Here is a 22,514-nt window from a genome sequence, read left to right as displayed (position 1 = left end):
CTGCAACATAAAATTTTTGGCACTACGCGTATAGATATTCAGCTTGATACACAGTTACGAATTGATATTGCACATCATAATGAATCTGTTAGGAAAACTAGAGAAGTGTTGAAAAGATTAATGGACATTGTACGTGTTATTGCTGTTCACGAGCTTCCATTTCGTGGACATCATAGGGAGAAGATTTTCTGAACAAGGGTGTTTACTTGGGTGTCGTTGAGTTACTATCTCAGTATGATGCTACATTAAGTAATCATCTTCAGATGCCCAGAATATTTCGTGGAACTTCAAACAGAATACAAAATGACATAATATTTGCTGCCAGTGAAGTACTTCTAAAAAAATTAAAGAAGAAATTACACAGTCAACATTTGTTGCTTTGTTATTAGACGAAACATCAGATATAATGAATTCTTCTCAACTCCTAACAACACTAAGGCAAAAGTGAACTCTGAAACTGGAGAAGTTCATGAAAGCTTCATCTCATTTACTGATGTTAGTGCAGATAGAACAGCCAGTGGGTTGCTTCAGCACGTGGTCAAGATTGTCGAAGAATTTGATTTAAGTCCTAAATTGGTTGCTCAAATATTTGACAGTGCATCTGTGATGACCAGCCATTCGGGTGGACTAAGAGCTAAAGTTCAAGAACTATATCCAAAGGCCATATTTGTTCCTTGTCTTAGCCACAGTTTAAATCTAGTTCAGTCTCAGTCAGTTTCTTGCATAAAAGAATGCAGAATATTTTTTCAGACGCTAAATGCCAAGACATCTCAATACGGTGAAATTTTTCATCCCGTTTGGTTCACACTGTGAAAGATCAGCGAACCTCATTTGTTGAATTCTTTGAACACATACTGGATGAAAGCTCAAATTGGGGCAATGAAACAGTAATAGCAGCTCAAGGATTTTGAAATTTCTGACTAGCCCTGAAACAACTTTTTTGCTACTGACATTCAGCAGAATTTTTTATTTCACAGGTGTACTCTTCAATATTATTCAGTCTAAACACCTAGATATCCTGTATTGTTCACAAAAGATCCAAGATACGAAAAGGGAAATACTGAACCTTGGAAACCAGGCTGATTTGTTGTGGAGTGACACTCGGGCACAAAATGCTGATGCTGAAGATGAATCTCCTGCTAAATGGCAGCGTTGTAATGTACATCCCTCCATTTTAAGAAGGTCCCTCTACTGTGATATTGTTGACAATACAGTTGTGCAAATTGAAGAAAGGTTTGAATTATTGTATCAACTTGAATTCATCTCTTTGTTGGACCCAAAAATATATGAAATGTACAGAACAAATTTCCCTACAGCTGCATTTGAAAAACTGAGGCAAACTCATAAGGATGTGTTTGATTCCGTTCGACTGAAAAATGAACGATCCGTGCTATATGCATATGAAAACTTTAGTAATGATCACCCATATGAACTTGTGAGATCACTGAAGACCAAACAATTAGATACAGCTCTACCTGAAGTGTATAAACAAGATTTACTTGTTGTTACTGACCCAAGCACAACTGCAGCTATAGAAAGATATTTTTCTGCATTAAGAAGAATTAAATCACACCAGAGTTCACCAGGCAAGAAAGAACAATGGAATTTACATACAAAAAAAATTAACATTAATTCAGTTATGTAGATAATTATAAAATCTAGTTCATTAATTGCAATTTGTCAAGTACATGTATCAATAAATATGGTGTTATGTGCGAGTAATAGAATCTCATTTCTGATCCTTTCCGTACATTTCCCAAAGTTCAAAATATTTTTTTCAGCATACCCACCATTATATGATACCGCACACCTCTGTTATGGAGGGACATAGTCTTGTTCTTCCACTTAGGTAGTCTCTCGGATAAGGATGCTAAAGACTTGTGATGGTTCATTGTTGCAAGATGGATTATCGGAGTAGGAATGTGCTTCGGTATTTGCTGCCCGCAGTTAATGTGTGTTCAGGTCGCTCACCTGATCTCTGCAGTGTGCCAACAATGCCCTACTAGTTACTGTTGGCATTTTGGAATATGAATCACTCTTGCATGTGTTTCCGTGCTGTTTACATCGACGCTTTGCTACCTTCTTCAAATTACAAATATGCTCAGGTCAAAATCCAATAATTTACGGAAATGGATCAGGAGTGATTGTGCTTTCACAACGGACGGAAAAATAATATCTGCCAACTATGTGAAAAAGAGGTAAGTTTAATCTTGTTTATTTCCTTTTTCAATAATTTTTCCAAGAAATTAAAACAATTATTAAGTTCATTTGTAAATTTGAGCATGTTTTCTTTGTACCAATGGGGAAAAATACCTTTAGGAATTACCTTCGGCATTCTTGCAAGTTTAAAAAAAATGTTAAATGTTGTGAGAGGATCGAATTTCCAATTTTTAGAAACTTATTTGTAGTCTTAATTAACTTCTTTGAGTGACCATCTTGCAGGTACACATTGTTCTCTTACATTTTTGTACAATTGTACATACTTATTGATATTTATTCACCTCTCCTACACTTTAGATCAGGATTCAGAAAAAATTTCAGCTGGGTCAGCATAAAAAGACATCTCAGCACCAGAACAACATAACCAAGACATGGTGAAAAATTTCACAGCAACCATTGATCTCATTTTCGAAGCATATGGATGGCAAAAATGAGTTCAATGAAGATCTTTGCAGGGCTTTAGTAAAAGCAAACATCCCCTTTAATAAGCTGGAGAATGAAGGATTAAGGACCTTCTTGAAAAAATACACAGAAAAGATACTCCTCACGAGTCAACACTCAGAAAGAACTATGTGAACCCATTGTATGAAAAGGTAAGGTTTTTCGGTAATTTTTAGGAACATAGGTATATGAAAGTCGACGGATATAATTTGATATATACATGAACCACAATAATAGTCGTTAAATTGGGGGGGGGGGGAGGAGAGGAGAGAGAGGAGAGGAGAGGAGAGAGAGAGAGAGAGAGAGAGAGAGAGAGAGAGAGAGAGAGAGAGAGAAACTCGAAAAATAAATTTAAATTATGTTTGAATGTTTATTTTTGTAAAATGAACACTGTTACTTGAATGCAAAAAAAAAAAAAAAAAAAAAAAAAAAAAACTAAATTTAAAGTGAGTGAAGATTTTCAACAAAGGAAAAGACAAATGAAGAAAGAATTTGAGGAGGAGACAGTCTGTCTTGAAACATTCACTGCAAAAAAAATATAGGTAGGTGCTAAAACAGATATAGTTTGTTTTCGTGCGTATGTCTCTTATGTAGTATCCACATGTTTACGTGTATTTTTTAATTGAGTTTCTCTATTACAGACATTGGAGAATATTAGGAAAGACATTGATGATTCTCCAGTCTGGCTATCCATTGATGAAACCACTGATTCTTGCGGTTGGTACACAGTGCATATCATAGTTGGAAAACACTCGGCTGACGAGGCAGGACAAGGACACCTCATACTGTGCAAAGAAGTGGGACGAATGACACATGCCCTGATTGCACATGCAGTGCAGGAAGTATTGTGTAAGTTTCGCCAATATTGAATAGTTTACAATAAATTATAGGTAATATAAGAGTGCAGTTTTTCATACCATATACCAAGCCAATAATTAGTTTTTCACAGCATGTCCTGAGCCAATAATAAAATAATAATAAAAATTGTAAAATCCTTTGATTTTCTTTCAGGTATGCTATGGAGAAGTGAAGATCAGAAATGTGGGGAGAACAAGGTTTTGGCCACTGTGATGGATAGTGCCGCATATATGCTGAAGGCCGCAGAGTGTCTCCAGGTGTTTTACACTAAAATTATTCACCTCAAGTGTCTGGCTCATGGTAGCCATCGAGTCGCTGAAGAGGTCAGAGCCACATTGCCAGAGGTCAACAGACTTATATCTTTGACAAAGAAGGTTTTCATCAAGGCTTTCAAGACTGCTCACCCTGACTGTCCTCTGCCACCTGAACCAGTCTCGACGAGGTGGGGAATGTGGATTTCAGCTGCAAACTATTACGCAGACAACCACAGAAAAGTTGAAGAGGTATTTGGAAGTAGCATGTTGACAGTGGCAGAGCACAATTACTGTGTGGCCAAAAGGGTAGTGCTGGTTATAGCATATGGTTTTCAGAAGCTTGAAGGTTCCCTACTGGGAAACTATACCATAGTTTTGACAGGTAATAAGGTGCTTAGTTTTATGAAAAGGTGCTGCCTTGGACACCTACGATTAATAAGGTGGGGCAGGTACCTGCAGCAATTTGATGACATGGAAGTCAGGTATATCAGAGGCAGCAATAATATCATGGCGGATGCATTACCCTGCTTTACCTGCAGATGAGGAGAAGGCAGAGCAGGGGCAAAGTTTGGAGGGGCTACAAGTCTTGTTTATGAAAGGAACCCATAATGAATCCACAATTTGGCGAATCTGTTGTGAAATCTGCAGGGAACAGAATATGGATGACCAACTGAATTATGTAAAACATATTTTGGAGTCAGAAAAAAGAAAAATCAGTAAGACTGGAGATCATACTTTCCAACTCAACATGTAGATGCCCTGACTGACCTAATTAAAGAAAGCTATGGACATTATTGTGCCATCAAACATACAGGTAAATTACAAGAGAGAGTGATTTTTGAGCACATGTGGATATAGGTGCAGAAGTGAATCACCGCATGTAATCAGTGTCAAAAAGTCTGAGCCATTTCTATACCAATTCAGGGCTTTCATCAAAGCATTCAAGTGAAAGCACCAAGGCAATTAATCACTGTGGATCTCTTCAGGCTGCTGCCTGTGCCAAGATGGGATTGCACCACTTACATTTTTGTGATTTTAGATGTCTTCTCCAAACATTTACAGTTTTATTTCATCAGACAGGCAAAATCAAAAGTCTTAGTACAGAAACTGGAGATAGACTTTTTAACAAGAGGGAAAGCCAAATGTGTTCTCCCTGTTGTGTAACCCGAGTGATGAAAGAATGAAACTGGTTGTGCTGTACTTTCTGCCACAGATTGTAATCAACAATCTATGGCACATAGATATGGGTTTCACACTACGCAAACTGACATTTGGTAGAAACCCACGAATGTTATTGGTGAAGATGTGAAATTTACTGTGAGCCAGAGTCTCACATGGAACATGATCAAGAAGTTTGTGAAAGGAGGACTGTCTTAAAGGGCCAAGGAGAGGCAAATATGGTATGATGACAACTTCAAGCAAACTGCTTTTCAGCCAAGTGAGTTAGTATTGGAGAAACTGAAGTAAATGTCTTAAGAAATCAAAAAGTTTCTACTATTATGCCACTTGGTGAAGAGTTCACCACATGCCTAAGCTCATCACTTGTTCCTACCAATATCTGGAACAGGTTTTGGATTAAGGAAAGTCATGGACCAGAAAAGATACATGCAGAAGGGTCTTGTTAAAAAAAGCAGAGGGGTTTCTCTGTTTAGGAAGCTTCATGCTTGGGGACCTGTGCACACCTAAGCTGTATAGAACAATCTTTCATTTCCTTGTTCTATTGACTTCCTCTCTTCTTTAATATACTTTTTTCTTTCTTTTTCTAGTGTGATATAGAAAGGTGAGATATTACCATGAAGTTAATGACATGGCAAGAGAATATGCCAAGTGAAGAAAATGTGGATATAGAATGGTGGGAGCGTAGCATTAGAAAAGTAAAGTACCCCTGTTAGTTAAGGGAGGATAAAAGTCTGAAGTATAGGAAAATGTCTGAAATTGAGATGAAGTACAAACAAGGTCTAATTCTGGCTAACCCTGAATCTTTGAAACAACAATCTGAGATAGTGATGTATGAATAATGATGGAGTGGTTTATGTTAAGAAGGTTAAATGAGGCCAAGTATAAACGAAATGAAGCTAGAAAGTGAGGCAATAGTATGAAGTGCAGAATAGTTATGATGACGAGGTGTTTGTTTTAAGGAGATGAGTGTTTTGCGTCATAGACAACTGAATAATCTGTAAAAATTATGCAGTAGGCTAAGGAAACAGAAACTGAGCAACACTGAGCAGAAGAGTAGCATTAGGGCGAAGAAGTGACCATGCTGGACATTTTTGTAAATGCTAGACTGAGATGCCTTGAGTGCCAGAATAGTGTTATATTTTTGATGGAGATAGATGTGGCGTGGAACAAAGACTGAGCAGTGATGAGTGCCTGAAAAGATGGAGAATAAGTTACATACATATATAGATGTATAGTGATATACTAAATGAAGCGAATCAAACCAAGAAAGTATGATATTCGGTTGATTGAAGTACGAGAGTACAGAAATTGATGGAGAAAAGTTAATGAAGTTCAGAGTTTTAGTCATTAGTAAAAATAAAGTGTGATAAGAAATAGTGGCAAGCTTCCACTATTTTCCCAGTTATGAGAAAAAATATTATGAAACTATCCTGTACAAGCAGTCACAAAAAGGAACCTGGGTCTAGGTCATCAAGAAACTTTGTAATGTGGCAAGGCAATTGGTATCCTTCAGGCACCATTGCAAGGCCAAAATTCTGAGGTTTGTGAACCTAGCCTACAGTTGAGAAAGAGAGCTGCAGAATAGGGATAGGAGCGAACCTGTGGCAATAATGAGGAAGAGGTGACATCATTGAAGAAATGCAACATGCAGCAATACCTCTATTGTTAGATCTATCGTTGAATCTCAAGGTGGAGCAGCAGATTCACTCGTCCACTATGACCACCTTAACACTAGTGTGAAACTGTGTGGTGAAGTAGCGGTCAGAGTGTTATGTAGTGGAAAAGAGTAGTGGTGAACACAGCATGTGCACTGCAAGAAATGGTTTCTTAGTGTAATTCGATGTGCTGGAATTATGTTTGTGGTTTACATTTAATTAGAGTGGTGAATGAGTACTGATGATAATAAGCGTATGTTTTTCTTGCAATCGGTTGTATTAAGTATTGATGTAACTTTCCAGAAATTGAAATGCATACAAAAGGTGACAAACCAGCCAGAATATAAGGTTATGAGGTACAGAGAAATTTTTGGGTCAAGTGACTGTGGGTGTAAGTAAAGTATACCTACATTATTGAGAAGCAACAAAAAGCAGAGTTCATGATATTGTTATTCAAAACTCATGGAAATTTTAAAAACAATGGCAATAGCAATGGTGTGTCATCTCATTGTGCACATACATCTCAGAGTTAATAAGTTTGTGACTTAAAATAATGATTAAGAAAAGTTAGCAGGTGGAAATCTGTCTATATGGATATGGCATTTTATTAAAGTGAGATTGGTGAAAACTATGATCTGAGCTTGGGATCATGAGATATCTGAATTATGATTGGGTGTAATAGTCAGAATTGACAATAGCTGGCAGCTGCCATGTAAAACCATTGTAATGCAGAAGGGAGAAGGTGTTGTGACTCGCTGATCATTCAAAGTGCCGCCGCGCAATTATGCGCGTCCTCTACATGCGGCGCTGTCTGCCAGCCATGCAGCAGCAGCGCCACCTAAGCGGTCAGCCAGCCAGCGGCCGCTAGACTTGGACTCAGTGCTCATTCGAATGTTACCGTGTTCACATGTCTTGCTTTGTCAAGTTGCTCAGTGACTTATATGTGTTGTGTCGTTTTGAAATATTTGTGTTCAACTTGACGTTATAACAGAAGGCATAAAAAAAAAGTGAGAGTCATCATGGCAGGAGTTCAGAGTGCAGTGTCGGGAAGTCTGCAAGGCTGGCATAAGAATATTGATGGCATAAAAATAAAGATACGGTGTAGTCTGAGAGACAGACACTCCTTCAGTTATGACCCGGTGGAACAATCTAAGATGGTGCAGAATGGAGAGGGAAAACTGATCATCATATAATTACATATTGTCAGAGTTAGGAGGTATAAGAAATTAATTTAACACATCATTCTGAGAGTGTCTCCCCTGTAACCATTGAGTTAGGCCATTATATTGTAAGCAAGCATGAAAATTCCTAAAGTGAATTGTCTGATGTCACTGCAGCCCTAAAGGTTCACAGAGAGAGTGACAAGCCACTGTTCAGAGAGAATGTGCCAGGTACTGGAAGAGATCGGATGTGCAGCAAATGGTAGCATCACCTCCATAGGATAATAAGCTTCATTTTTGCTCATGTCACATTAACAACGCATAATTAAGTACACTCACATATGCAGTGAATTTGGTTGGTGTTGATAAAGTAGATTTTAATTGCGACATTCTAAACAGACTTAGGGGATGATAGATAATCAGCAAAGCTTATGCTGTGCTATACACCAACACTCCAACCCAGATTGATAAGTGGGACGATGTGACCTTTCTAGTTGTTTACCAACTGTATCAGTGTTGCGAGTATGTTGTTGCTGATGGTGGGTTTAGATTACATTTGTGTCTTGGAGAGTACTGTGTTACTTACTGCTTCCAGATCGTAAAATACACTGTGTTGTGATCTTAAGCCCCACCTAATTCATATGCCACACTGTACAGCAGTGTTGTACCATCCTAGAATTGTAAATTCATGTAACTGTTTTGCTTGTGGCAGTAGTGCCGGGGTGATCAGAAGTAGTTACAATCACCATGAGCTCCATACATTTGGGTAAATGGACTTGCAACTTTGAACAAGTGGTGTAATGAATGTAGACCTACCAAATTGTAATTAATATATTCAAGGTGTTACCAAATTTGTTTACTCTTCATTTATGGATATACCAAACTCTCACAGAGTTTTGTTGTGTTAGAGTAATTCATCATCAGAGTTCATATGTTTGGGTGCTACAATCTAGCAACTGTCTGTTTAACAGGTCAAAGATGTGTGGATGGACTTTGAAGATGCAGTACCAACAAGAAGGTTCACATTTTGATTGATTCGTGCACTCCTGTTAGGCTTCCCATTTCCTGTTAAATTCAGTTTATCCCATAGTACATTGTTGGTTAGTGTTTGGCAGTTATTTTCACTTGCTGTAAACCAATGAATTTTGTTCCAGTTAGCACCAAAAAGGTTAAATCCAATTACTTTCTAACACAAGACAAATCAATGATGTTCCACATTACTTTCACAGCCTGCTCACAACTGACTGGCTGAATGCACATCTGTTGTTTACAGTTGTTTGTTCAACTTGCCACCTCAGTTACTGCACTGACATCACGTATACACCAAGAATGAAATCAGTATCTGAACTTTTTTGATGAACAGTGTACACAATGCAGAGAATTAAAGCAAAGACATCTTTAGCATTGGAAAATAGAGAAAAGAAAACACAGTATAATTATTTACTGATTATGGGCACAAACAGGTTAATAAATAATCCACAGAAATGTAATACAGTATTATAATGGAACTCTGAAATTATAAAACAGTTAGTAACAGTAAACACAAATTCCATCCACAGGCCTCAGAGGCCCCTGCGTGCTGACAGATCGCCATGTCATCCTCTGCCAACGGCATCAATGGGTGCAATATGGAGGGGCGTAGGGTCAGCACACCATTCTCCTGATCATTGTCAGTTTTCGTAACCTGGAGCTGCTACTACTCAGTCGAGTAGCTCCTCTACTGGCATCATGAGGCTGAGTGCACCCCATTCCAGTCCCCCCAATCAAGGAAAAATTCCAGGCAGTACCAGGAACTGAGTTAGTAAAAGTAGATACAAAATTAATTGTGAAAAGTTACATGAACCATTCCTCTTTAATAAAAGAGTGAGTTGTTGATTAATGTATTAGGTTGGTGCATGAGTTCATAGTGTTTTTGTTTTGCATGTTGGTATTCCAATTGCTATGGATTTATTTATAGATTGTAATTTTTTATTTGTAGTTCACTGCTGCTATTTGAGTTCACATATTGTAGTTTTGTCATTTGTAGATAGTTAGTAGAGCTGTGGATGCTAGAAATGGAGTGCCAACTGGAGAAATCAGAACATTTCTGACATAGTCTTCTGTTTGAGTTGCTTAGAGAGGTAACAGTAGCAGATGCAGCCAGAAACATTTGCACAGTGTGTGGGGATAATGCCATTGGACAGAGCATGACAATAAAATGGTTTCCTTGTTTTAAGGAGGATCGTTTGAACATTAGTGACTCTCCATGTTCCGCAAGACCTTCAGGGTTTGATGAACATCATTTAAGCACATTAACCCACAACAATCCACGTCAATGTACTCAAGTACTGGCAAATGTTACGAACTGTGATCATTTCAAGATCATGCGACATTTGCATGCAATGGGGAAAGTTCAAAAATCAGGTGTATAGGTATTGCATGCACCCCCCCCGCCACCCTAAAAAAAAAAAAGGTGCATCTCTGCTTTCTCAGTCTGTAGCTCATGGTCTCATGGTAGCGTTCTTATTGAGCTCAGGGTCCTGGGTTCGATTCCCGGCGGGGTCAGGGATTTTCATCTGCCTTGAGATGACTGGGTGTTGTTGTGTCGTCTTCATAATCATCATGTATCCCCATTATGGTCGGAGGAAGGCAATGGCAAACCAGCTCCGCTAGGTTCTTGTCTAGTGGTGTGGGTCTCCCGCATCATTCCCTATGCTCTGTCCAGGAGTTTGGGACTACTTCATCATCATCATCATCATCATCATCATCATCATCATCATCATCATCATCTGCTTTCTCATTATCAATTTGCTCATGAATAGCACTGACCATTTCTAGCCTGTATCATTACTGGTAATGAGAAATGGTGTCTTTATGCTAACATACGGAAAAGAATGGAATGGCTGAGCTCAAACACAGCAGCAGCTCCCGTACAAAGACCTGTGTGCATCCACAAAAGATCATGTTATGCATCTGGTGGAACAGCGATGGTTGCTTTCCCAAGGTGTAACCATCACTGCTGGCATTTATTGTCAACAACTGAGACATCTTGCATACACAGTCCAAAAACAAAAACCAGGAAGACCACGTAAAGTGATGCTACTACACAATAACACCCACACACATTCTGCTAGACTGACAAAAAACACTACACAGAAGTTGGGTTGGGAAGTCATTCTGCACCCACCTTATTCACCTGATCTTGTGACCTCTCAGATTTTCACAACAAAAAAAGTACACTGACAAGTGGAAACACTGACAAAGGACACTATAAACCAGTCTTCATCATCAGATTGGCATAATGGAAGAGACACGAAGGAAGTAATAATGAAATCATGGTGAAATGAATATTTAGTTGAAAATAATATGAAACAAATATTGTAGAATAAATTATATCATTAAATACTAACAACAATTGTAGTGACTATACAGATGATGGTGAAAGTGAGTCAGATATAACTGGCGTGCTTCCATCAGTAGTATAGCGTGTTGCCAAAAATTCAGTTGTTTTCACCTCTTACAATTTTCTCTCCATATTTAGATAATTTATTACTTTGCAACATGTGTTTGTGACTGAATGCTCATCTTATTGCTGCTGTTTACCTATAAAATGTGAGTATGGCACCTTAAAGCATCCCATCACTAAAGCAGCAGCAGCCATCCCCCCCCCCACCTAAAAAGACGGTGGCAATGGTTGGTAAGCAGATGACTAGTTCCTTTTTTGGTGCATGTGCAGGTATTGCTCTCATGAGCGTGTAGCATATTGTTTGTGAGCCAGTAACTCTGCCCCCAACACTGCTATCTGTCAATCACACTGTAATTTTAATTGGAGTGTGACAGAGCTGTGGATTGTGGGCCTAGCTTGGCTTGGTGAAACTTGCTAGCACAGTGGTAAGGCATGGTTCTTGCAGGCAAGCAAAGGGATTTATCTACTGGCAGGTTTCAGTAGTGTTATTGAAAACATGACTAAATGTTGCATTGGCATACAAGGTGTCCTGCTATCTTGTATAAATAGTTGCCATTTTGATATCAGAGTCATTTGCAGCCTAGCAGTTCTACCAGGACATGAGGGCTACACCAGACAAGGCAATGACACGGAGCTGTCAGCAGCACTCAGGAGGTTGGGTCTTCATCACAGTACCTGCCTCCAGCACCAAGACCACCTTCCAGACTCAGTGCCATGGCACAGTAGGGCCATCCCATGCCCATTCCATCAGCGAACAGGATTGCTGTCCAGTGGGTAATGGGTCATGGTTTGTATCCCAGGTATTCCAGGCATGGCAGCTACTTTCTGCCACCATGGTATAGGCACCACCAGACCACAAACCATTGGCTGCAGAAGTGTGGTCATCCCCTACAAAGCTGGCTACCGCTGCAAGAATCATGAATGTCTTCAAGTGCTGCTGACACAGGGAGCTTGGGGTGTAGCTCGGGTAACCACCTCATGTGCCACATACTAACCACTATCATCAGCATAGAGGGGTGAACATGTTGCAGGCTGCTGGCTGGATTTTGGTAAATAAAGCATTGTTTTCAATAGCTGACTGTCACTAGGCCACCACCAGCCTGCAATCCCGCCTCAACTCCCCACAGCCATCCATCCTGCACTGTAGCCATCACAACAGTCAACATGGTAACTTACTTTTAAACAACAACATAAAAATGATTAGACAAAGTGAAGTCTGCCATAGACTAGCTCATTCGATATATATTTAGTTTTCATAACTAGTGTGTTACAGTTCAGAGGCTACTCTGCCTTACATGTTTCAGTCCATAATACAAGTGGTACTCTATGTTATAATAATGAACTACTAGACTTGTACTGAGAATCTTTGTAAGATTAAAACATTTTTTTTTTCACAGAAATGTATTATTATTGTTTTGAAACTACTCCCCTCATATGTTTTTAAAGTGGCTGGCAGCTCTTTATACCATAATATAAGGACTTCCTGTTACCTTTCATTATTTCTTCATCAAAGTAGTTATAATTTGTCTTTGAATTTTAATCATAAAGACCACTGCCATATCTCTGGCATCCAACAGCAAAGTTGATACACTGCAATTATCAGTGATTTCTCCCGTGGCTAGTAAGAAGCACCAGTGGGTCACCACAGGGGCCTGGCTGCTGACATCAAGCAGGTGATAACACCTAGCTGTTGTGCTGCTGGAAGACATTTTGAATCATGCTGTGCTAAAGTCTCCACCTCACTTACACAGTCTTTTCATAACATATCTGTTTACTAGATTTCAATTAGACTTCTTTTTGGATTGCTGGTCTACAGCTTATTGAGCGAGCGGCTCTACTGTGGACTATCTGCGTTATACTCTCAGTGTTCTACAATTTGTGACTACCCAGTGTGGACTGGAATTGTGAACTACTGTGTGATTACAGCGTATCCATATGTTCCATGTAAGAAAGAGGTGTTGCACTGTAGCAAGTGTAATATTGTTTACAAGGACTTAAATACATGTATGAGAACAACAGACTAAGTTCCATGATCAAGGATTCATAATTCATGAAACTTTGGCAGCAACAGCTGCAAATTTGAATGCAGCAGCAGGTATATAATAGCATCTAAAAATGCCAATATTGGAATAACAACAAAGACAGCAAGCACAAATTATGGAACAGAAGCAGCTTCTACTAGAGCAGCTCATCAAGCCAGAACAGCAACTACCACCACCATCACACTATTTCATGCAGAAGATGAAGGCTGGGACTCATAGTACATACATCTACATTTCCACTTCTAGGAAGGAACATTACAAATGCTGCTAAGCAGAGATTTTCTGCTACCTAGTAATGCTCAAATACTGTCTCTTCAACACAAATAGTATCTTCTTAATAAGCCATAGTGTTTAGATTTATCTGAAATCCACAATTTGCTCTCTAAACATTATGAGCAGCAAACACATGTTGTAGCAGCTAGGATCACAATTTTTCATTGGTGGAAGAAGCCACATCCATTGTGTGCTACATGCGCAGTTGATCTCAAAGGGCTGATTTCTGTGTGAAAGTTAAAACTGCAATAAATCCTAGTGCTTGATTTAATAATTACGTATGCATCCAATGAAGAAGTTTGTGCACAGGCACTGAAATTAACAAATCCTTCTCTTGAAGAAGTTTTGACAACAGAAAAACTTTTGAAATGTTAGATGCAGTACATAACATTTTTGAGGAAAGCACTATATTCTGTAAAACTGCCTAAAATATCAACTGTAGTACAGCAACTTTCTTGTGAAACCGAGGTAAATTCCATACATTGGTGTTTCCATTCACACCATAGTAAGCATGCTCAAATCTCATTAAGTGCATCTTAATCACCCTACTTGGATTCAAACCCTGATGTATATTTATGGACAAAGCACAAACAAAAATTAGCAGTGGCATGTATTTGACTCGCAGTTTTTGCATAGTCCCTTTGCCACCCAAAAACACTGTAACAACAGCAGGAAGCAGTATCCAGGATGCCTCGATTGTTTTGCTAAACACAAAGGCATTTGGTGCCCAGGGAAATGCACTGTGTGCAATGCTGTGAATAAGGATATGTGGTGAAGGTTTTCAAAAGTGGCACCACATTACACTAACAATGCTGCAGCAGCATGAACATGTTCCAGCCGCAGTTGAATCCTATCAAAAAGTAAAAGCGCTCTCTCTCTCTCGCCCCCCCCCCCCCTCTCTCTCTCTCTCTCTCTCTCTCTCTCTCTCTCTCTCTCTCTCTCTCTCTAATGATCTACAACCAATTTATAAAATTTCTTGTTGGTAACAATTCACGAGTTTCTGTTATAAATTAGGACACCTATGCTCACACTGGTTCTTTACACCTTCAGCCATCATACCAAAGGTTACAACTCTGCATAAAGCACCGTATACTTTTATACAGTCATCTGATTACTTTTGTAGCTTTGTTGTCATGTCAGGCACAAAACATATTTGTAATGGACAATTTTTCAGCTATTGGTTTTTAAATAGCGGATGACATCAATATTGTATCAGTAATTGTACCATTTGATGATCTGGATTCACTATGCACCATATTTTCAGACCTATTTTCACCAGGCATAGGGCGTGAAAATAATTATGTAGCCCATATTCAACTTCTGCAGTACCTCACCACTTTAGAGCTAGGCTGGTGGCAACAACATTGCAAGATGCTCTCAAGAACCAATTACATCATCTGCTGCAACATGACAGCCTCACACCCATCACATCCAGTCAATGGACAACAGCAATGGTGTTACAAAAACCAAATGGCTCCCTACATGTTTCTGGCGACTTTAAAATCAAAACATTCCAAACACAGTCAGTTATCTGGACAATACATTAATCTGTAGCATTACATCACTGTGGAAGACAATGCACAGCAACAATTTTTTCACACACAACCTGTCCTCCATGCAATACGTGAGTAAGTTGCTCAGGAATTACAAAGATGGCAAGACAAAGGGTTATCAAACCTGTTTCTTTATGCCAATGGGCATCACCGTTTGTCATTCTGAAGAAGCCTTCAGGTGGTTTACATTTGTTTGCAGACTTTGAGGTAACAGTAAACCCACAAACAGTAGTGGATTTTTTTTCCTATTCCACATCTGGAGGGATTTATGGACGGACTGTGACAGGTCAGATACTTCTCAAAGATAGATTTGCGAGAGGCATATCTACAGATACCACTGGATGAACAGTTCAAGCAATACTTTGTGATAATCACTACACTGAAGTTTGTTCCAGTTTCTAAGCCTACGATTTGGAAGTGCTTCAGCACCTGCAATTTTTAAGATGGTTCCTGGAATAGTTAACAGTGAAAGTCCCTTCTTGAACTAACTATCTTGATGAGGTCATCGCAGGTCTTACGCATGCTGAACATTTATAGTAAATTTAGACTGCTTGTTTCAAGCTCCTTCTGCAGCTGCCTTAAAGTGCAATAAAGGCAAGTGCTCCTTCTTCCAGAAAGAACTGAGCTATATAGGCCACTTAATAAATGCACAGAGTACACATCAAATCATATCACATTTGTCTGCAATTAGAGATCTGCTGGTGCCCCCTAATATTAAGGAGCCCCAGTCATGGGGAAGCTCACCTATTATATAAAATTTATTCCTCAACTAAAATAAACTCCTCCCAAACAGGCCATGAAGGCCCAACAGTACCGACCACCCGCTGTGTCATCCTCAGCCTACAGGCATCATTGGATGCAGATATGGAGGGGCATGTGGTCAGCGCACTGCTCTCCCAGCCGTATGTCAGTTTCCGAGACCGGAGCCACTACTTCTTAATCAAGTAGCTCCTCAGTTTGCCTCACAAGGGCTGAGTGCACCACGCTTGCCAACAGCGCTCGGCAGACTGGATGGTCACCCATCCACGTGCTAGCCCAGCCCGACAGCGCTTAACTTCGGTGATCTGACGGGAACCGGTGTTACCACTGCGGCAAGGCCGTTGGCAAAATTTATTCCTAACACTGCACAAATTACTACTCTACTTAACCAGCTGCACCAGAAAAATATTCCTTTTGTATGGTTCAAAGAATTCCAGAATGTATTTCAGCAATTCAAAGAGTCATTATTAAGTCGTAGATGTTTGATTCACTTTGACCCAGCTATGTCTCTCATGTTAGCTGAGGATGCACCTTCTTATGGGATAAAAGCGGTGCTCTCCCACAAAATTGATTCTTCTGACAGACCTAGTGCTTTTACCTTGAAAACTCTTACCACAGAGCAGTGCAACTACAGTCAGCTTGAAAAAGAGACACTCATCATTATACATGGTGTTGCAAAATACCACCAGTATTTGTATGGTTAGCAGTTTATTTGCTGAAGATCATTGGCCTTTGACAGCCTTGTTCAATCCTTCTTAGCCATTTCAATCTTAGACAGCACAAAAATTGTAGTACTGGGCTTCGATATTGTCTAATTATCAGTATGAGTTGGTGTTCCAGCCCACTGCCCAACATGCAAACATTGATATGTTGTCTTGGTTACTGGTCCGTACTGACCCATCATTTGATTTATATGAAAAGTCACATTTTCAAATTAGTTCTCAGAATATTGAATGTCTTCAGGAATTTCCCCTCAACTTTCAGTGCGTCAGTGCAGCAACTGCTTCTGATGCAGCTATTCAGTTTGTTTTACAAAATGTGTGCCATGGGTAGCTATGCATAGTCCCTTGCTTTCTGCACGATCAGGAGCATTGCATACAGAGAACATCAGTGCACGGTTTGTGATTCCTCGTGATTCCTCAATCCCTACAGTGGGAAGTTTGGTGTTTAGCACACCAAGGTCATAGGGATGTAGTTTGCACAAAGCAACTCACCTGCTGCCATTGTACTTGGCAGGGAATGGATGCTCAAATTGAGCGAATGACTGCTCATTGTAAAGTTTGTGGGGAGAATCAATCAGCTTCGTCCCAACACTTTTTTGAGTGGCCACATCTAACGGGACCATTGCAATACATTCATATTGATTGCGCGGGTCCATTCTGGAACACATGATGTTTGTTGGTGGTAGATGCTTACAGTAAGTTTCCTTTTGTCATCCCCATAACATCCACTGCTACTGTGAGTGCAGTATCAGCTTTGTTTTTATTTTCTGTCTTGAAGGTCTTCTAGAGCTCAGTGTCTCAGAAATGGTCCAAAGTTCATGTCAGCCAATTTTCAACTGCTTTGAGCTCCCAATGCCATACACCCTGAGATCACTGCATCTGTTCACCCACATTAAAACAATGAGACCAAATGGTTCATGAGAACATTCAAAACTCATGTGTAGAAACTCTGTTCCTCCCACACACAGGAGCGAGCATTGAAAAACTTTTTTCCTCCAACCACTACCTGCCAAGTGACGAAGTCACAGGCTGAATTGTTACAAACATCTTCTGCAGCTGCTGTGGCAACTATTCATTCCATGATGATGGACAAAGTTTCAGCTGCAGGATGAATATTTTTACAAAGTCTTTGGCAAGAAACAGAGTTGGGATTGTAAGGTCATTACCATAATGATCAGATACTCCTCATAGATGGTCCACAGCTCTACTGGGCTGCTGCAGCTCCACGAAAACTCACTGTGCCACACGAGAGTGTGTCAGTGATTCTGCTGCAGACTGTTTGTCCACAGACCCAGCACCATTTCTGGGGTCCTTCTCTGCAGTTGCAGCCATCTCTCTGCCAGTCACAACAGGCACCTTCCCCAGTGGTGCCCATGGAGATCGACATCTTGCCGCCACCGATGTCACTAGCACTGGCATCCAGCTGCTCGTACTAATGTCTGTGGGTCAGCCACCCCCTGAAGGTCATCACGCTGCTCCATAGGGTACCACCACTGCCCAGCCGACCACAGTGTCTGCATCTCTTGATGCAGGCATGCACACTGTGTCTGAGTTTTTAGCTGATGTTCCCAAACACCCTCATGGTGGATACTGGGATGCGGGCAGGGAGGCATTCGCATTCAGTCCTTCCCCCAACATTGTCATCCATGCTTGCCCTACATGACAATGGTGTGGAGGTTTGGGAAGGGGTTGGGGGGGGGGGGGGGGGGAGTGTATGAGACATCACCTACAGCAGTCAACACCATAGTATAGGACCAACATGACAGTTAAAGTTTCTCATGGACTTGTTCACTTAAATGTGGAACATTGCACTACAACAGAACAGTTGTTACTTGTGCATCACCTGATGATTTAATAGTCAATAACAATAGTAACTTATTAAGCAATCCTGTGGCAAAGACCTGTGTCACAGTTAAGTAAATCTTTTATTAGTTTATGTAATAAAGTGAAGTAATAGTTCATGTGTTCTAGTTTAATGTGCCCCCTCATCAGGCAATCAAAGGACCCACAGTTGTGGCCGGACAATTGCAGTTTTGTCTGGTCACAACAAAAATGATGTTTTTCAAATTAAAAGTTAGAAAATACAAACCCAAACATCGCAGAATATGTGGATCATGTGATGCTGAGCAAGCCAGTGCAAAGACCACGATAAGTAGAAATCTCATTTGTGCCATCTCCGACCTGGAAAAATGTTTAAAAGTAAAACACTGAAAGTAAAATAACTTAAAAATATCAGTTATTAGTATCAATCATACAATCCTGATACGGAAACACATACATAAATGATTGTATTAATAGTACTTTCTAAAACTATGTTTAAACAATAACTGAAAGAAATATGAGCAGCTCTCTGCTCTAATTATTAGCACCCATTACTGATATGGTGTTCTCGAGTTTAGTTCCTGGTGACAAACATACAGTTTTTCTGAAATGAGAAGGTCTGAAACAAGGCCACCCAGCCTCACAAGGCCAAATGAGAAACTGTTTTATTATGTCACCTGAAAACTGTCAAGGCAATCTCAAACTGAAAAGCTTCAACTAGTGTAGGAGCTACACATTACTCATTTATTTTCTTTTTTATTGTAAGAAATTTAATGACAGAACAGCAACAGCCTGGACTGTGTTGCTTTATCAATATACTGAACAAGATTTGGTCAGAGGGAAGGCTATAAATAAGGGGTGATCAAAAAGTTTCCATTTGAGGGAATTGTTGCAATGTATATGCAACTTAGCATGACTCCGATGTGTGTAAACAAGCACCAAGGTGGAGACAAGGGATTAGTGAGGCATTCATACATTTTTCACCTGCATGCCATAAATGCAGAAATGTGAACAATGACAACCACTGATACATGTGCATCAGAGAATAAAAAATGTGTACGAGGCAGCACGTCTGTTGAAAACAACCAATGTGGAATGGTGCACCAAGTTCCGTGCTGCTCACAATTCTACACGAAGATGCCTGTCGATCTGGGCATCCAGCCTTATACCTTACACCAACTCAACTTGGCAACACTCAAACGCCTATCCTATAGCCCTGCTCTCTTCCCATGTTGTTATCATTCCTTCAGTCTCTTAAAAAAGCCTTGAAGGGTTGACAATTCCTGCTGGACAAGGATGTGAGCAGGCAGTTACTGACTTCTTCACGCAGCAGGATACAGTGTTTTACCAAATGGTTATCTTCAACCTGGTGCATCAGTGGAATGATTTCCTCAATGCTTGTGGTGATTTTGCCTGACTGGCAAACAAATTCTGGGCTATGTGGCCTTTAAACAGAAACTTTTTGATTGTACATTATACAAATAATCTATTTTCTGAAATTATTATACAATTCTACACAGCTATTAAGGCGTTAGATATGAGGGTGTATTGATAAGTCCATGAATCTTTAAACAAAATAACATCGTTTTCCCAAAAATTAACTTCATTCTGCAACGTATTCTCCTTTAAGCTTAATGCACCTTACTCAATTTTCCCCCAGTTTTTTAACCCTTCCAAAAAATGCAATTTTACGAGGTCTGCGAAATACAAATTTGTTCTTGCCATGATGTCTTCATTTGACACGAATTTCTTCTCACTGAGACAATTTTTCAGGTTTGTGAAGACAAACTAGATGCTTGGAGCCAAATGTAGAGAACAGGGTGAGTAAGGTAGCAGTTTGCTGCATAGCTCCACAACTTTTATGATGTCAGTGACAGATGTGTAAGCAAACACACTGTTCTAGTGAAAGAGAATCTTTTTCTTTGTGGAATGGTGTGATTTATTTCACAAAACTGATCCAGTAATGTGGCATAATACAAACCTCTGATATTTTTGCCATGAGCCAGGTCATATATAAATGTTACACCTTGAGAATTTTTTTAAAAGACCATTGCAATAACTGTTTGCACTGATTAAACTGCTTTTGCTTTCTTTGACACACATTTGTCAGAGGAAATCTACTGATTGGATTGTTGTTTCGTCAGGCTGGAAATAACGGAACCAGGTTTTATCAACTTTAATGTAGCACCGCAAAAATTAATTTGGATTGCATTTAAGAATGTTCAAACATTCTTGTGAAATGGTCATATGATTCTGCTTGTTGTCAGATGTTATTTGCTACACCCACCTTGCTGACATCTTTCTCATACCAAACCAGTAGTGCAGAATATTATTTACCTGTTCACTTGAGATAGATGTTTAAGATTTAACCCATGTTGAAGATTTTACTTGGTAGTCTTACATGACAATATCTTGAACATTGTTCACTATTTCTTCTGTTACGACCTCAACTGATCATCCTGTGAACTTGGCATCTCTCATGTTAGTACAGCCACATCAAAATTACACGAACTATTGTGAATCATACCATGTGATGATGCTGAGTCTCCATAATACTTTCTCAGCTGTTCTTCCACTTCCATCACCTTACGAGGCGAAAACAGTGTTTTATCAGAACAAAAAGCAATACATAGCTACTACTTTTAGACACTCTCAATAATGCTCTAAGAAATAGATGACAGCAAATTTCTGTGACCACCACCAGCATGACAGCCCTTTGTAAGCTGTGGTCTTCTGTAGAAGATTATTCTTTCCTGTTTAGTCCCAAACTCCTCCAGTTCTGAATTCTTCTCTGACACCTTCATCTTATCTTAGCTTTGGTCTTTCTACTCTCCTGGTTTCTTCAGGCACTGGGTTGAATATTGTCATAATCATTTTGTCACTAGCTCTCAGTGGACATCCTGCCCATTCCAGCCCTTGTAATCTTAATGTAGCTGACAATGTCTGGTTTCCAGAATGAGATTTTCATTCTGCAGCGGAGTGTGCCCGAGTTCGAGTCTCGGTCGGGCACACAGTTTTAATCTGCCAGGAAGTTTCAATGTCTGGTTTGTTATATAGATTATCTAATGCATAGTTCCTCTAATCACCACATTCTTCGACTGGCCTGAGAACCCACGATCTTTCTTTCACATAGACCCAATTTCTTCTCATCAATTTTCATTAATGCCCATTTTTTCCATCACTGTATGTTAACTCAATCTACTCTTCCATCAGCAGCCTCTGTAAAGGTGTGGGTCAATCCATACCAAGTCATCCAAGGAAAAAATAATTGGCTGCTTGACCAACTCAGAAAAATTTTATATTTGCTGGGTGAATTCTCAAATGTTTAGTAGTCACACAAATATTTTTTGAAAAAATTTATTGTTTATTATTTTGAAATGGCGACCGTAATTGTTCCAGGCCGCATGCATTTTTTTGTATTTGCAAGGATCTACATTTTTTACAATTATTCAGTAGTGGATTGTCCTAAGCCTTTTATATAAAATGCATTTAGTTCAACATACTCTGGGCTATAAATTAACATCATTATCACTTATCTGAATGTATTCTTTAATATATTTTTAATAGTTCAAAGTTATCAGCCACAAATTAAGAAAACACAATTTTTGAACAGTAGTTTTCCAAAGAAAGATTAATTTCTCAGCTTTAATAATTTTTCTGCTATTACATTGTATAGTATAGTTACTTTTTATAGAGTGTCAATGGTGAGCAGATTAAACTTAAAAAAATACACTATTTTAAAAAATGGATTTCTTTTAATTTTTTCATTTTGTGGCCTGCAATATCTTTGTTGGTGGACCAGATAAAAATCTGAAAATTTCACAGTTAATAGACCTTTATGATATCAAACTTCACTATAAATTTCAACTTTGAGATTCAATTGGAAGTTATGGAAAAAAAATTACAAACACGAGTCAAAAATATGTTTCTTAACATCTGCGATATCTAGGCTTATGGAATAAAATATATCAGTTACCGTATGTAATTTAATCATATCTATGATTACTTACTTTTTATTGAAAATAAGCCTACTAATTACATTATATTGTTCTATTGTTATTTGTTTTTAGTACAGCGCTCATTGAACATTTGAGAAATTTGTTCACTCAGTTTGGGTGTTAGATTATAAGTT

At 39.2% G+C, this 22,514-nt stretch overlaps 1 protein-coding gene and 1 pseudogene across 4 annotated transcripts in view; both read right to left on the bottom strand.

Annotated features, from left to right (window-relative positions):
- The window catches only part of LOC126248119 (protein seele-like), an 89,102-nt gene that overhangs the window by 22,254 nt on the left and 44,334 nt on the right, over positions 1-22,514 (bottom strand). For all 4 annotated transcript variants that reach the window (XM_049948801.1, XM_049948799.1, XM_049948798.1 and 1 more), the window contains one exon: positions 18,651-18,742. In XM_049948801.1, the coding sequence (XP_049804758.1) occupies positions 18,651-18,735 (85 nt within the window). In that variant the 5' untranslated portion in view covers positions 18,736-18,742. The remainder of the gene's footprint in view (positions 1-18,650; positions 18,743-22,514) is intronic.
- LOC126250044 (5S ribosomal RNA) lies at positions 16,068-16,185 on the bottom strand (annotated as a pseudogene).

The sequence above is a fragment of the Schistocerca nitens genome, chromosome 3 (assembly GCF_023898315.1).
Source record: "Schistocerca nitens isolate TAMUIC-IGC-003100 chromosome 3, iqSchNite1.1, whole genome shotgun sequence".
In the NCBI taxonomy this organism is placed as follows: Eukaryota; Metazoa; Arthropoda; class Insecta; order Orthoptera; family Acrididae; genus Schistocerca; species Schistocerca nitens.
This window is presented reverse-complemented; position numbering and strand designations above follow the sequence as displayed.